The sequence below is a fragment of the Pectinophora gossypiella genome, chromosome 5 (assembly GCF_024362695.1).
Source record: "Pectinophora gossypiella chromosome 5, ilPecGoss1.1, whole genome shotgun sequence".
In the NCBI taxonomy this organism is placed as follows: Eukaryota; Metazoa; Arthropoda; class Insecta; order Lepidoptera; family Gelechiidae; genus Pectinophora; species Pectinophora gossypiella.
This window is the reverse complement of record NC_065408.1, coordinates 3,565,831-3,579,520: the sequence shown is the minus strand read 5'-3', so window position 1 is coordinate 3,579,520 and position 13,690 is coordinate 3,565,831. Positions and strand designations below refer to the sequence as shown.

The 13,690-nt window shown below is 41.5% G+C and overlaps 1 protein-coding gene across 1 annotated transcript in view; it reads left to right on the top strand.

Moving 5' to 3' along the window:
• Window positions 1-12,460, top strand: part of LOC126366581 (uncharacterized) — a 121,716-nt gene extending 109,256 nt beyond the window's left edge. Inside the window, exons 5-9 of the mRNA XM_050009730.1 lie at window positions 728-857; window positions 3,165-3,290; window positions 3,550-3,662; window positions 3,964-4,076; window positions 4,163-12,460. Of these exons, the coding sequence (XP_049865687.1) occupies window positions 728-857; window positions 3,165-3,290; window positions 3,550-3,662; window positions 3,964-4,076; window positions 4,163-5,778 (2,098 nt within the window). The 3' untranslated portion in view covers window positions 5,779-12,460. The remainder of the gene's footprint in view (window positions 1-727; window positions 858-3,164; window positions 3,291-3,549; window positions 3,663-3,963; window positions 4,077-4,162) is intronic.
• The last annotated feature ends 1,230 nt before the right edge of the window (window positions 12,461-13,690 follow it).

Below are 13,690 nucleotides of genomic sequence, written 5' to 3'. Positions count from 1 at the left end.
TGGGGCGGACATGTTCGTCGCATGCACCCTGAGCGGTGGGCACGATCGTCACGCATTGGGTGCCTCATGACGGGTACGGTCACGAGCTTTAATATGTATACACTTTGGTACCATGTCATATTAACTTTTTTGACAAATTGAACTGTAAGTCTCACTAAATGTCAAGTAAGTTAGTGCGACAGAGTCCTAAAGTGGGTACATTATATTGCTCATGACTGTACAGGCGTCGTGGTAGACCTCGATAGAGATGGTGTGACAATGTACGAGGTTCTGTATAAAGAGAAATGATGTCATTTTCCTTTATACAGAACCTCGCATATAACGCTTATCGACAAAAGACACTCTTTAATAAAATCGTATTTATTTAGGCTCGCCCGTCCCGTACCCTTCTGTTTGTCTAGAGGAAACTATTGACAGCAATAATATTGTGTTTCCTTAATACATTTGAGGGACGCTACTGTTTCTCGTAACTATATTTTCCAGAGGTGGAGAACATTTTTATTTTGGTTGGAAAGTAGTCAGACTGGGTATTTGAAGTGCATTTTTTTGTGTACAAAGTTAATTGTGCAGGGGTCTTAGTAAAGTTGCAAACGGTTAAAAATGAACATATTGACAGTGACAGTGGTAGAAATATATGGGTTTGACATTTCATCTCATACGTCAATCCCATACATATTTTTATTCGTAAACAGTATCTCATATTGACGTTGTTAAAATGTTGTTCCAGCAACGGCTACCGCCTCCCGAGCGTGGGGTCGCCGTGGTGGATGTCACCCGAGTGCCTGCGCGGGCGCTGGTACGACCACCGCTCCGACATCTTCTCCTACGGCATCATACTCTGTCAGTTGATCGCCAGGGTATGTAAAATATACAATTGTTTGTTCTACAAAGATAAAAAAAGAAGAAAAAAGAATGACAGTATACAAACTGAGAAAGAGACGGAATCAACCTACATTTTTTTTATGGAAGATAGGCAAACATTTGACCACAATCTCACTTGATGACGATATGGCTGAGGATGAGACATGCTTACCTAGCAATTGCCTATGCATTATAGCTATGAAGAGATCCAGATTGTACTTATCGGGATACAGATTCGCGGGCAGAGAATTCCAGACCTTGCCGTTCGTATTAGAAACGAGGAAGCGAAACACTTCGTAGAGGAGCTGGTGGGCTATGTAAGGGTTGAACCACTGGGTGAGAGCCCTCAGCGCTCCCTATTTGTTCGGCCAAGTAGTTGCTGCTATCATAACTACAATAAGTCACGTCAAAAAATAAAGCATTCAATGCGCGAAAGTATCGAAGTCCTGACTCGTTGCCAAATTATGCAAACCTGTCATAGTTCTCAGGTGTTGGTTCTAATTTTGAATAATACTTCAATAAATCGCTGATGACAGTGGGATTGCGAATAGAAATTCCTATTAAATCATCCATATTGAATTTATAAACGCGAAACTAACTCTGTCTGTCTGTTATCTTACACTCTTTACCTTCACGCTTTAACCGCTGAACGGATTTAGTTGAAATTGCCTCTCTGGAGATAGTTTAGGTCCCAGGGAAAAACATAGAATAGTTTTTACCCTAGAACTCACCCCTTGAGGGAATGAAAAGAGGGTGGGAAAAAAATAACGTGCGATAATCGAAGTCAAGGCGAACGGATTCGCGGACCGTAAGCTAGTTCGTAATAAAAGTGAATTATGTGACATGTAATAGAGCTGGGTCATTGCAATTCTTCGTCCAAATAGATGGCACATGGGTTGCAACTGTGTTGGGTGACGTGATCGATAAAGTACATAAATATATTTTTCTACTCCTCTACTTTAATCTGGCATTTAAATAACCAAAAAGTACATAAGTACATACATAATTAAACTCTTTGAAAAAGTGTACGCTCTATGGCCTATAAAAGCATTGTTTACAAAGTGTAATTGTACTATAATGTCGCCAAAAAAGCATTGTTGTTGTTTTTTTTTTTTTGACCTGGAAACTGGCACCTTTACTTTGTTTGGTGCCATAGATATACTATAAAAAAGTATACATTTGCCGCCATTTTCCCGTGCGTTGGAAAATAAATTGGAAAATTTTTGTGTTTCGTTTAAAATTACGTCGTCGTAGAAAAAGTATTGTACGCAACGTTGTATAACTAGGTCAAAAAATGCTCGTGGCGTCTCTTATTGCGATGTTCGTCAAGGCTCACATCGCAACTCACGCCACTCGCATTTTTTGACCCTTCTTATACAACTGTTGCATAAAATACTATAATTAGATTATGAAAAGGGAGACTAGAAGGCTGCTTGCCAAAACAGTCTAAAACTGTTTTTGATTGTCATCATCGAGATCTATTTATCGTATCCATTTTAAGATAAATCTATGCTAAGTGCTGCTGCCAGTTATCTTGTGATACCTTCAAGCTCAGCTCACCCTAATTGATCTCTATGGTCCAACAAACGTAACGTGATTAGGGTTGAACCACATTTGGCACCACGGAACCGCTTCTCGTGTTCTCTAATGTCATCTCCCGTTATCCCGTTTTCAGGGTTCTCTGATCCTACATTCAAACTAAACGATGTTTTAATTCTCTCCATTCTTCCATCATGATGGGAAGAGCTCGGTGGCGCAGCGGTAAACGCGCTCGGTCTGCGATTGGTGAAGTTAAGCAACTTTCGCAAAGGCCGGTCATAGGATGGGTGACCACAAAAAAAGTTTTCATCTTGAGCTCCTCCGTGCTTCGGAAGGCACGTTAAGCCGTTGGTCCCGGCTGCATCAGTCGTTAATAACCACCAATCCGCACTGGGCCCGCGTGGTGGTTTAAGGCCCGATCTCCCTATCCATCCATAGGGAAGGCCCGTGCCCCAGCAGTGGGGACGCTAATGGGCTAGTGATGATGATGATTCTTCCATGATAACATACACTCTTGTAGATTTGAGATTTGATTTAAACCTGTTAAAAATTTTGCTGCACTAGTGTTGTCTATATGTGTACGGTCACGAGCATTAATATGTATACACTTTGGTACCATGTCACATTAACGTTTTTGACAAATTGAACTGTAAATCTCACTAAATGTCAAATATGTTAGTGCGACAGAGTCCTAAAGTGGGTACATTATATTGCTCGTGACTGTACATCAATAATAAAATAAATAAATTATGTTTGATTATCAGGTGGACGCCGACCCGGACGTGCTGCCTCGCACGGACAACTTCGGCCTCAACTACATGGCGTTTGTGGAGCTGTGCGATGAGCACACGGTGCCAGACTTGCTGCGGCTCGCGTTCAACTGCTGCATTGTGAGTGCTTCGTACAATTCGTTTGCTTTTCTGCTTGATTGGAAGTAAAGAAAGCAACTAAAATGCGTTCAGCTTTAAGCTCTCGTCACACGGCCGGTGTGACAGGGCGCTAGTACGTCACACTTCGGGCGCTTGCCATCCCGCCGCCGACGGCTATGTGCTGAACTAGTGTCTAATCAATTTGTCTTTTTTAGTACACACGTACAACAATCCGTGAAATAAACAAATTATTCATATATTATGTAATGTTGTATTCCAGTACGAGCCGAAGGCGCGGCCGCTATTCCCCGAGATAGTGGAGAAGCTCGCCGAGGTGAAAGAGACGCTGGACGACGCTGCCTGGCGTTGCCACACGCCCAACACCGCTGAGAGGTATATCACAACTTGTCTACCTAGAACCTAGACATACCACGCCGTGTGTACCGTAAGAAGTTATAATCCGCGTCAGCGTGAAGAGATCCGCTTGGAAGATTCATACTAACCATATGATCTAAATCCAACCTTAAACTTTCGTCACACTGCTGGCGTGACAGGCCGCCAGCTCGTTACTTGTGGTTTTAATATACTGATACGTAAATTAAAGAGATGTCACACCGTGGGCGCTTGATGTTGGCGATGTGGCAAGAGCTTTCATTTTCACATATGTCCTAAAGATATAATGTCGTCATTGCAGTGAGGAAGCGGACTCGTCAGGTCCGCGATCGTGCCCCGGGCTATACGCGTGGCGGCGCCCGCAGCGGTACAAGTCTGAGGGCAGCCCCCGACTACAGCATTACCATGATCATTGTGAGTCCATATCTCATCATTTTATAGCTCTTCTTTTCATAAAGCTCTGTTCCGTGGTGGTACAATGTGTTTGTGTCCGCTTGCAGTGCAGCACCGGCGCTCGCTGTCGGAGCTGGAGTGGTGCGAGGCGGGCGCGGGCGCAGGCGCGGGCCCACGGCGCGAGGCGGGCCCGCGCGCGCCGCACCGCTCGGCGTCGGCGCTGGCGGGCGTGCGCGCGCGGCCCGCGCCGCCGCGGCTGGCGCGCCTGCACCGGCTGGCGCACATCATGCTGCTGCGGGACGCGCACGCCGCGCCCACGGCGCCGCGCCCGCTGCACACGTTCCGCGGCGTCAAGAAGATCCTCGAGCCCGCCACCGAGCGCGCCGGCGGGTTCTCGTCGTGCGTGGAGCTGCCCTCGCCGCTGGTGCGCGTGGACGCCGAGCCGCCGCTGTCGGACGACGAGCCGCGCTGCGCCTCGCTGCCCTCGTCCCCCGGCCTCAGCCGCCGCGGCTCGCTCGAGCGCGTCGAGCCCCCGCCCCCGCCCCCGCCGAAGGCTGGCCCCGTCACCATCCAGAAGAGCAACTCGAGCGTCGAGCTCCGCCGCCGCGGCTCCTGCGAGAGTGGCATCTTCTCTGTCGCGAACGAGGACTTCTGCCCGCAGCACCCGGGCGCCGAGTGCTTCTACGGCGCGATGTGCCCCTGCTCACTGATGGGCTGCCACCGCTGCTGGTGGTGGCGACGCGACCAGTCGGACGAGTCCCGCGACGAGGCCCACGACGAGTTCGAGGAGGCCCGCGACGCCGGGCTGGAGGAAGAGTGCCGGCCGCGGGTACGCATGTGCTCGGACTGCCTGCTCATCTACGACCGCATCTTCAACGCGCGCTCCTACCGCCAGCTGCCGCGGCCGGCGCCCGGCTCCGCCAACTCCAGCCTCTTCGTGCTCGACGACTCCGCGCTGTCCACCACCACCGTCAGCTCGCTGAGGAGCCTCGACGACCTCGAGGAGACACCCCCGCGGACCGAGGATACCAACACTGCGAGGAAGACCTTCGAGCACGAGATAACGTCGCCCTTCCTCTGCGGGAAGCTAGACGCGAGCCGCCCGGACTCGGACGCCTCCGAGACTCCGGAGCCTACTGAGAAAGTGAAGGAGTACCACATTCTGAACCGGTGTTGTTGTGTCAGTCGCGCCAAGTGTCTCGGCGGGTGTGTCTCGCATAAGACTTTGGACGAGGACGACTTGTACATGCTCCATCGAGGTCCGCTGATCAACCACTTGCTGAATTCCACATACAAGCGCACGTCGAGCGTGTACACGGACAGCTCGGAGGACGTGGCGTCGCTGGCGGGCTCCGACAGCCTGTACTGCGACGACCGCATCCCGCGCCACGTGCGCTCCGCGCAGATATCCAAAATCGTCGAATACTTTGAGCGCAAAGGCGCGGACTTCAAGTGCGAACGGACTTTCAAAGGCCACTCTAGGTTTAAGATGAGCAATTTCGGGGGGAAAGTCGAGATGTTACAGTTTGGGAAGAAAGAGGGGGATAGGAGTGAGAAGGAGTATTTTGTGGATGTGAAGCATAGAGGGGGGACGGGGGCGAGTCGGCTTTCAGAGCTAGTGGGGGATGACGGGTGTGGGAGGAAGTGTCTCGCGCAGCAAAGACTGATGATTTGCGAAGGAGCGGTCAAGTCGAAACTGCCGCTCTTCGACAAGAAGTCATAACGGTAGGCGGTCCCGGTCGACGGCAAAATCTCTTTAACAGTCCCTTAAATTTTAAGAGACTATAGAGTTGGGCCAAGGCAGCATGTGATTATACAAGGTGTCAGATGAAGTGGTGCAGTTAGAGATACGCTGCGCTGAAGTCAATTGAAATACTTAGCAATAGATTAATAATTATTATCCAACTTCAAACTTAACCACCTTTTAACATACATCACTCCATTTAACATCCTGTAAAAACGCGATTTAAAATAAACTAAAACGTGTCTTCTCCTTAACTAGACCGAATCGCATTTACGAACGCCTTTCGCCCAAAAACTACGTCTATTATACAGATAATCTGTAACTTAATTAAAATTTAATAACTAATAAAAACCCACTAAATTAAGTTCTACAAAAATATACACCGAATAGAGAGACTTTGCAGTCGACTGATTTTTGTTGGGTAGTTGTGTCAAATTTACAGTGACTAGTGACTTCCATAGTTTAAAAGATATTTTTATTCGTAATATAAATACAGGCAAGAGAGCAATATCTTTTATTGGAGACTTCTAGTTTATTCATGTTATACAGTAGTTGCAAGGCTAGTGCCAACGTGTCAAACTAATTCGTACGCGGGACTTGGAAAAGGTATCGCTTGAACACGATAAAATCCCTCCATTAATAAATAATACTTTATTATTAAACCCCTTTTTATTAAAAGACTTTTATTTACAAATAAATAAATATATTATTTTTATTTCATAAATCAGTAAATATTGTAGGTGTGCAATAATGTAGGTAAAATATTATACCAGTGATAAATTAAAATATTTTCCAAAGACATTGTTTTGAACGTTCAAACGGCAGTTTTAAATAATTGTGTGTTATAAACCGGTAAAAATGAAAAGTACCGGTCTCTAACGAAAAAATACCGGTTTCTCAAGTCCTGCTCAGTCCAAAATGTGTAACAATATAACGTGGACTGTCGAAAATACTGACAATATATACTATGAACATGAAAGTTATAGATTGAAGTTTATTTTACGACTGAATTAAATTATAAGCATTTCTTTGGGTTGAGATTGTAAGGAATGATCGTAGAAATTGTTTAGGAGATTAGTCAAATACGGACGGTTAGTCACGGCGGTCGAGTAGTCCTTGTTGGTTAAATGCTGGCCTATTCAAGTTTAAAATAGGGCCTTTTTAGTCGACTTTAGTCTAAATATATAGCATATTGTCGTCGAGATATTCGTTGGGATTTTAATAACAAAAAGGGAGTATGTTTTCCTTATTAATATAACGAGATAAAACGTCATGTAAATATATATATTTAGGTTAATTTCATTTCATTAATATACTTTTAATTTATATACAGTATTATAATAGTACTTGCCAGTTCAGATTATTTTATCGTAAGTATGTAAATAATTATGTTTTAAGTTTTATTACTGTCATAATAACATTTTGTACTTTTCGAAAATGGCAACGGTTTTTAGTACTGATCTTAATATAAGTAGTTTAGAAAGTATTTCTTTTTATAGTAATTTAATTGATAGTTTTCATTTCTACACGTTTAACTTGACACTTACTCCGTCGGATATCACGACAACGTCAAGTGCCAAGTGATTAAATCGAGCTACATAAAACTTTATAATATTTATTTTACAAGGACAAAGTCGCAGATTGAGTTATTTAGAAAATAGATTTATTTCGTATTTTATTTGGAATTGCATATTTCTTATACATTTGAAAGATTTCTTATTCAGTTTTTTGTATAGCTAACATGGACTTGATTCGTCCTTGGAGTAAATTGTATATGTATAAAATGTTATATTTACACGGAGTGGCGCGAAACTAGTCTTTTTAGGCGCGTTGCTTACACGTCCGTCGTTCGAGTAGGTATCCGTGATTTTTTTTAAACAAGTTTGAATAACTTTAATTATGTATAATAAGGCACCCGAACCGTCTAAGATGCGTAACGCCTTTAGACTTCCTTTCCTATATATAAAATCGATGTACAAATACGTGTCAAATCACACATTACTTGAAAACGTTAGTTATTATCATGAAATAGTGTCTCTATAACACTAGACATTGGCAGCAAATCAAGATGAAACAAATATAAGTGTATATTTTTAAACATAAAATTGTTAATATTAAACAACTGATAATATTTCTTTTACGTATACCTACAACTGATGATAATAACTGATGTATATTCAACAAAATATTTATTAGTAACGATATTTTTGTAAATACAGTATTACACATGTATTTAATATTCATCGTCATATAATATTTTATCTTGATCGCGGTATATTGTTAAAGTCAGGGTATTTGGTGAACGTGTATAATAGTGAACGAATCAAAATTATTCCATTTTTAAATATTATGGTGTGACGGAAAAGGTAAGGACGTTTATAAAGAAACATGTTATTTTACGGTGAACGGAAGGAAACATGGAAGTATTATTGTTGCTCAAAATTGACGCAACGAAAATCGTACCTAGCCTTTATTGCTGTCGTATAAAAGTATAAATAGGCGCGAGCCTGTCACGTACTGGTATGTCAACTTATTTCCGAAACGGCGTAAGTACCTAAACACAGACAAATAGTGTCATAATATCTATAACTTTGACGTGTTTTTTTTTTAGTGTACTGTTATTTTTCCACCGTGAGTGTGTTTTGGCGTCATTATCAACTGCAGCAAATGTAAAGAGACTGCTTGCATGTTTAATTCCGTTCACTGTTATTTTAATACCACAAGACACTGGGCGAGTGAATAGATTTTGACGTTTAGCAGAAGCTTAAAATAATTATTTAAAATGTGGAATATTGATGGTGCAAGAGTAGTTTACAAATATCAAAAGCTAAGTATTTATTTTAGTTAACCAATAGACATATATTAATAGCCTTATGTGAAAACAGAATAGGAATTCGTTGAAATATTAGTTAGAACCATCCCAAATCAAGGAGTTAGAAAGAAACAACAAACAAATGTCGTTTTGCTAGAACGGGACGGAGCATTCCCCTACTACGGATTTTAACTATTACTATATCTGGCGTTAGTTGAGATATTGATAAACGCCTCAGATCAATCTTAGCATGTTCCTACCTACAACAAGGATCTTGTAGTACTTCGATGACATTGAAGAGGGCGCTAGTGTGCAATCTCTTCACATCTGTCATAAAATGACGTTTTCTAGGAAGACGGCGTTAGTTCCCATTTTGGCCGCAAGTTCCCATTGTCGCTCATACGTCTTGCGCCTTTCACTCGCCCAGCTCGAAACAACAGTGCCAAACGAGATATTAATATTTTTTTTACTTCACAAAAGTGTTGGAACATTTTTTCAACAAATGTTATATCTCCCTGAGCAATTACTTGTCCGTCCAATAGGCCGATGGATTCGCTAACAGCTAATTAGAGGCTTAACCGACTGAAATAAAGCAGCTTTTTGCATACTTCATTGTTCAAGGGTGTGTTTTATAGCTTTTGACGTTTTTTCTTTGTGTCATATGGGTAACGTTACATCAATAACATAGGGAAATTCGCTAGTCTATCGTTCTGTAAAATGAAGGCGAAAACTCAAGCGAGTGAGACAAACTTATACTGGATTTTTCTAGAAACTTGTTAATCGCCCAGTGGAACTAGACCCGCGACTCGCGCGAGTTTATCGTAGCGCCATCTATCGACATATTTAACTTGTATTGGTGTAGTCGTAAGTGCATCATATCTATTTCAATAGCTCAAACCGTAACACAAAGGCTGAGGGTTCAAGGTTCCTATTGAATTCTCGTTACAATTTTACTATAAGCGGCCTATTCGAATCATAGAAATATACTGAGAAAGATTCCAACATGGCGTCTTTCACCGATAACGTCAAGTGCTTAAAACACCCTCGCATGTATTTGCAGCAACTTGTTAGCCTTCAAACATACAATTGTGTTTAGTATAATGATACGCTTAATCTGCACATGTTAACTAACAATGTTAATTTTGTAGGCTAATGATCCTGATTCCTGCAAACACCTCCTAATTTTATTTTAACTTAATTCCGTCGGGTAATATAAAATTTTAGTAGGATTTTTTTAATGTCTGCCTAAAATTGACGTGTGTTCCAGCCTGACGATTACGCGTCCCTTTCCTTTTCGCCGGATAAGAAAATGACAGGTATAACTTAAAATAAACTTAGATGGTGTCTACTGGAATCAGCAATGTTAATATAAGCCTTAGAACTAGAGTCATTTAGTTCGTTATCGAGTAACGAAAGTATCATTAACGGCGCGGGAATAATACTTATTGCTAATTATAAAAACGGTTAAATAAAATTGTATAATGCTAAATGCGTGCTTTCCTCTGCGTAAAGTTTTCAAATCATTTGTAAAATTAAGTGTCTACAGTGCGTTTTACTACAAATTGAATTTTGAATTTGAAATTGTTACCATAGAATAAAGAATAATATCTACTACATATAGAAAGGGAACTCCGCCCCGCCCGATTCGCATCGGCCGCCGACCTCACCCTCTCTTAGTCTAAAGTAAACCCTTCAGGGGGATGAGTCTCAGTACCGATACGGGAGTCCAGTTACGAGTACTAATATGTATTCACTTTGGTACCATGTCACATTAACTTTTTTGACAAATTAAACCCTAAGTCCCATTAAATGTCAAATATGGTATTGCGACAGGGTTCTAAAGTGGATACATGATATTACTTATGACTGTCCATTCTATACGTAGAAACTTTAATCTATGGTATGCATACAACTTTTAATAACCGAATTCATAAAAAGTCATATTAAACGCACTGTAAACAAAGTTACACATATTTTTTTGCAATTTTTGTTGACTAGTTTGTGCATGTAACTCAATAATTAGCTAAATCACTATTGCACGCGGATGTTTCGGTGATATTTATAACTTGTTCTCTACGAATAATACGTCCCACTGCTGGGCATAGGCCTCCCATTCAACAAGAGGAAGCATGGAGCATACTCCTCCACGTTGCTCCATTACGGGTTCATAGTACCAAAGGGTATATAGCATTCTCACTCCACCATTTCTTTTTCGAATTCGAATGGCATTAATTGGCTGTTTGACACAGCTAGTGAATGCCATTCGAGGCAAAAATAAATAATATGTCAGCGGTTTAAGTGTGAAAACAGTGCCTTTTATTGATAACTTATTTACAAGTGGCATCTAAATATTTAAAATGAGTAAAAGCAACTAATGACTAGGCGTGTAGGTATACCCTGTCGACTGGCCAGGGACGATGTAGGAAGGTCCCATTAAGCCCCCGCCACTTAATGTACCATAATTAGAGAGATATATATTCACATCTCTCGTCTCTTTCGCGCTAGGCGATGAACTATATATCTGTCCCTATATTAAATAGGGTTTAGTGGTTGTTTCGTAGAGAGCGAGATATAAACATCTAATCGACTGGAATAAAGCTGTTCATTTTATGTTATTTCGTATGTACAATGGTACAAATCTCATTATGGAGAGCTCCAAGTGTACCGAGACGTAGGATTATTATACTTATATTGTCAAACGTACCTGTTGAACACCAGTTATGTATAATGTGCAATAGAATACTTGAATCACACAAGGCTGCTTCGGATTCAATTTTAGTTCAATGTATTGAAGAAATTTTACATACAAATCGAACAATACAATAGAGAGTTATTGTATTATTTACATATAATATTATATGGTATTGCAATAGAGAGCTATCCACACTAAAGAAATTATCAATTAAAAAAAATAAAGTTTGAACTCTGCATTGTTCTGTGGCGAATTCGGATAACACAACTTCATCATCAGCCGTACGACGCCCACTGCTGGGCATAGGCCTTCCCCAAGGATCTCCACGACGATCGGTCCTGCGCAAGGCGCATATCACAACTTACCATGTTAATATCACTGAAATAATAACTCATTTTTTTCGCAATTTAAAATTGGACTTTATGTAATTAGGTTGATGCCGCTTTAGTCACGAATAGTTTTTATTATCTGCAATACAGAGACACTAATCTTGAACCCGCAGTACGGTGTAACTTTTCTCAAAATAAATGGTAACACCAAAAAATGTTTCAACACTAAAAGCGTCTTGCCGGTAAAAAAAAAACAGTTTTTTTTTATTCAAGGGTAAAGTTACACCACAATAAGCATATCAGTTTCAGGATACTTAGATAACTAGTTATTTGGATAATAATGTTAGAATTAAACAATTTCACTTGCGAGAGGACTCGCTAACACGACAAGATGCAATAATTTGTCTACTAGCAATTTGGTTTAAACTTGTCATTGTAAACAGTTATATTATTAACATTTTTCAACGGAATGCCTGTCCATAATCCGACTGATATATTGAAAGACAATATCTACTAATTCTACGTGTTTCGGACGAATTCTCAAGAAAGAAGCCCTTTTCTTCTATCTGGTAGATTGTGAGGTCGGTGACCGCAGTATACTATAAAAAAATTAACCGTCTGTTGTCCATCGAAGTCTCTCGCAAGCGAGTCCTGTTATCAATATAAGTTCTTGTAAATATTCCTAACGTTCCTTGTTTAAGGCACTAACGAATAGAATTTTTTGTTAACGGTTGTGTCTTTACATACCCAGACTTGTGTTAGATAAGTGAGCCGGTCGAGGCAGCGATTATTTGTAACGAAGGTGGTATTAAATATATTTTGTTTCAATTCTGGATTTTCATTTCGTTACAAATATAATATACCCAGTTTTTGGAAGAAAAATCTTTACTTGTATAATTATTATGTAATATTTATTCACGTTTCATAACAAAATCCATATTTTAGGCAATGTTCACAAATAACAAGGTTAGGCACTGAATATTTTTCGTCAATTTCTCATGAAGTACCAAAATTTACCTCTTTTTGCACTAATGTGATTGTAAAATGTATGCTATGCTTTGAATGTTCCTTCGGGGTCGAAGTCGTCGTCTTCACACACATTTATTCCAGGAATCATTATCTTAATCGGTTCGTCCGGTAGCGGATGTTTCTGAAATAAAATATGACTTGTTTATCTAAGTAGGTACTAATGTTAGGCCTTTTTTTGACGTGACTTATTGTAGATTTGCCGCAGATGGCATTAACTACTTGGCCGAACAAATGGGGAGCGCTGAAGGCTCTCACCCAGTACAACGTTTAAGACAACAGGCCTGAGGGTACCCAGTTGGGCGCGAACCTCGGCTCAGGGCATCGTCTGAGAGGAAGAATATTTGAAAGGATTAATCGACCCTAGTGGGTCGCCAACAATAAGCGCTGAATGATCGTCTACCACGCCGGCGGTGTCGGTATCGGGGTTCTGATGTGTTTGGTGTCGCGAGCTGATTGGCCACCTCTATGGCTAGAATAATCGTCGGGGAATATTAGGCCAAATCTTCTTTATTTATGACTTAAACTATGTTCGACGGGGGGTGAGGTAAATTTAGCACAGACGCCGGTAGGAAGCGGAGAGTTGGCGTTCTCTATGTAGTATTATTCCTTATTCTATGACTGTTTGCCACCTTATAGCATAAATGCGAGCGAGATAGACAGTCCGCGCGCAGTCTTTAGGCTGAATTTCCATTGACGGGGACCTATGCGGAGATGAGCGGAGATGTGCAGGAATCAACCAATCACCGTGAGGGAGAGAGTGACAGAGCGTCTTCGTTTTTCTCTCTCTCGAACGCTGTGATTGGTCAAATCCGCACATCTCCGCTCTTCTCCGCCCATCTCCGCGTCAATGGAAACGCAGCCTTATGCTATGACCATACGGCTCTACATAGTTATCCGTTTTTGGACTTTGTACTAAATGTGTCTCTAAATTGTCTTTTGATAACTCATGGTTCATCCCATTAGAGACTTCGGGCGAGAGTATAGATATGTATGTACGTAGTGTGTTCATGTGTTGTGTTCGTCTGTAAT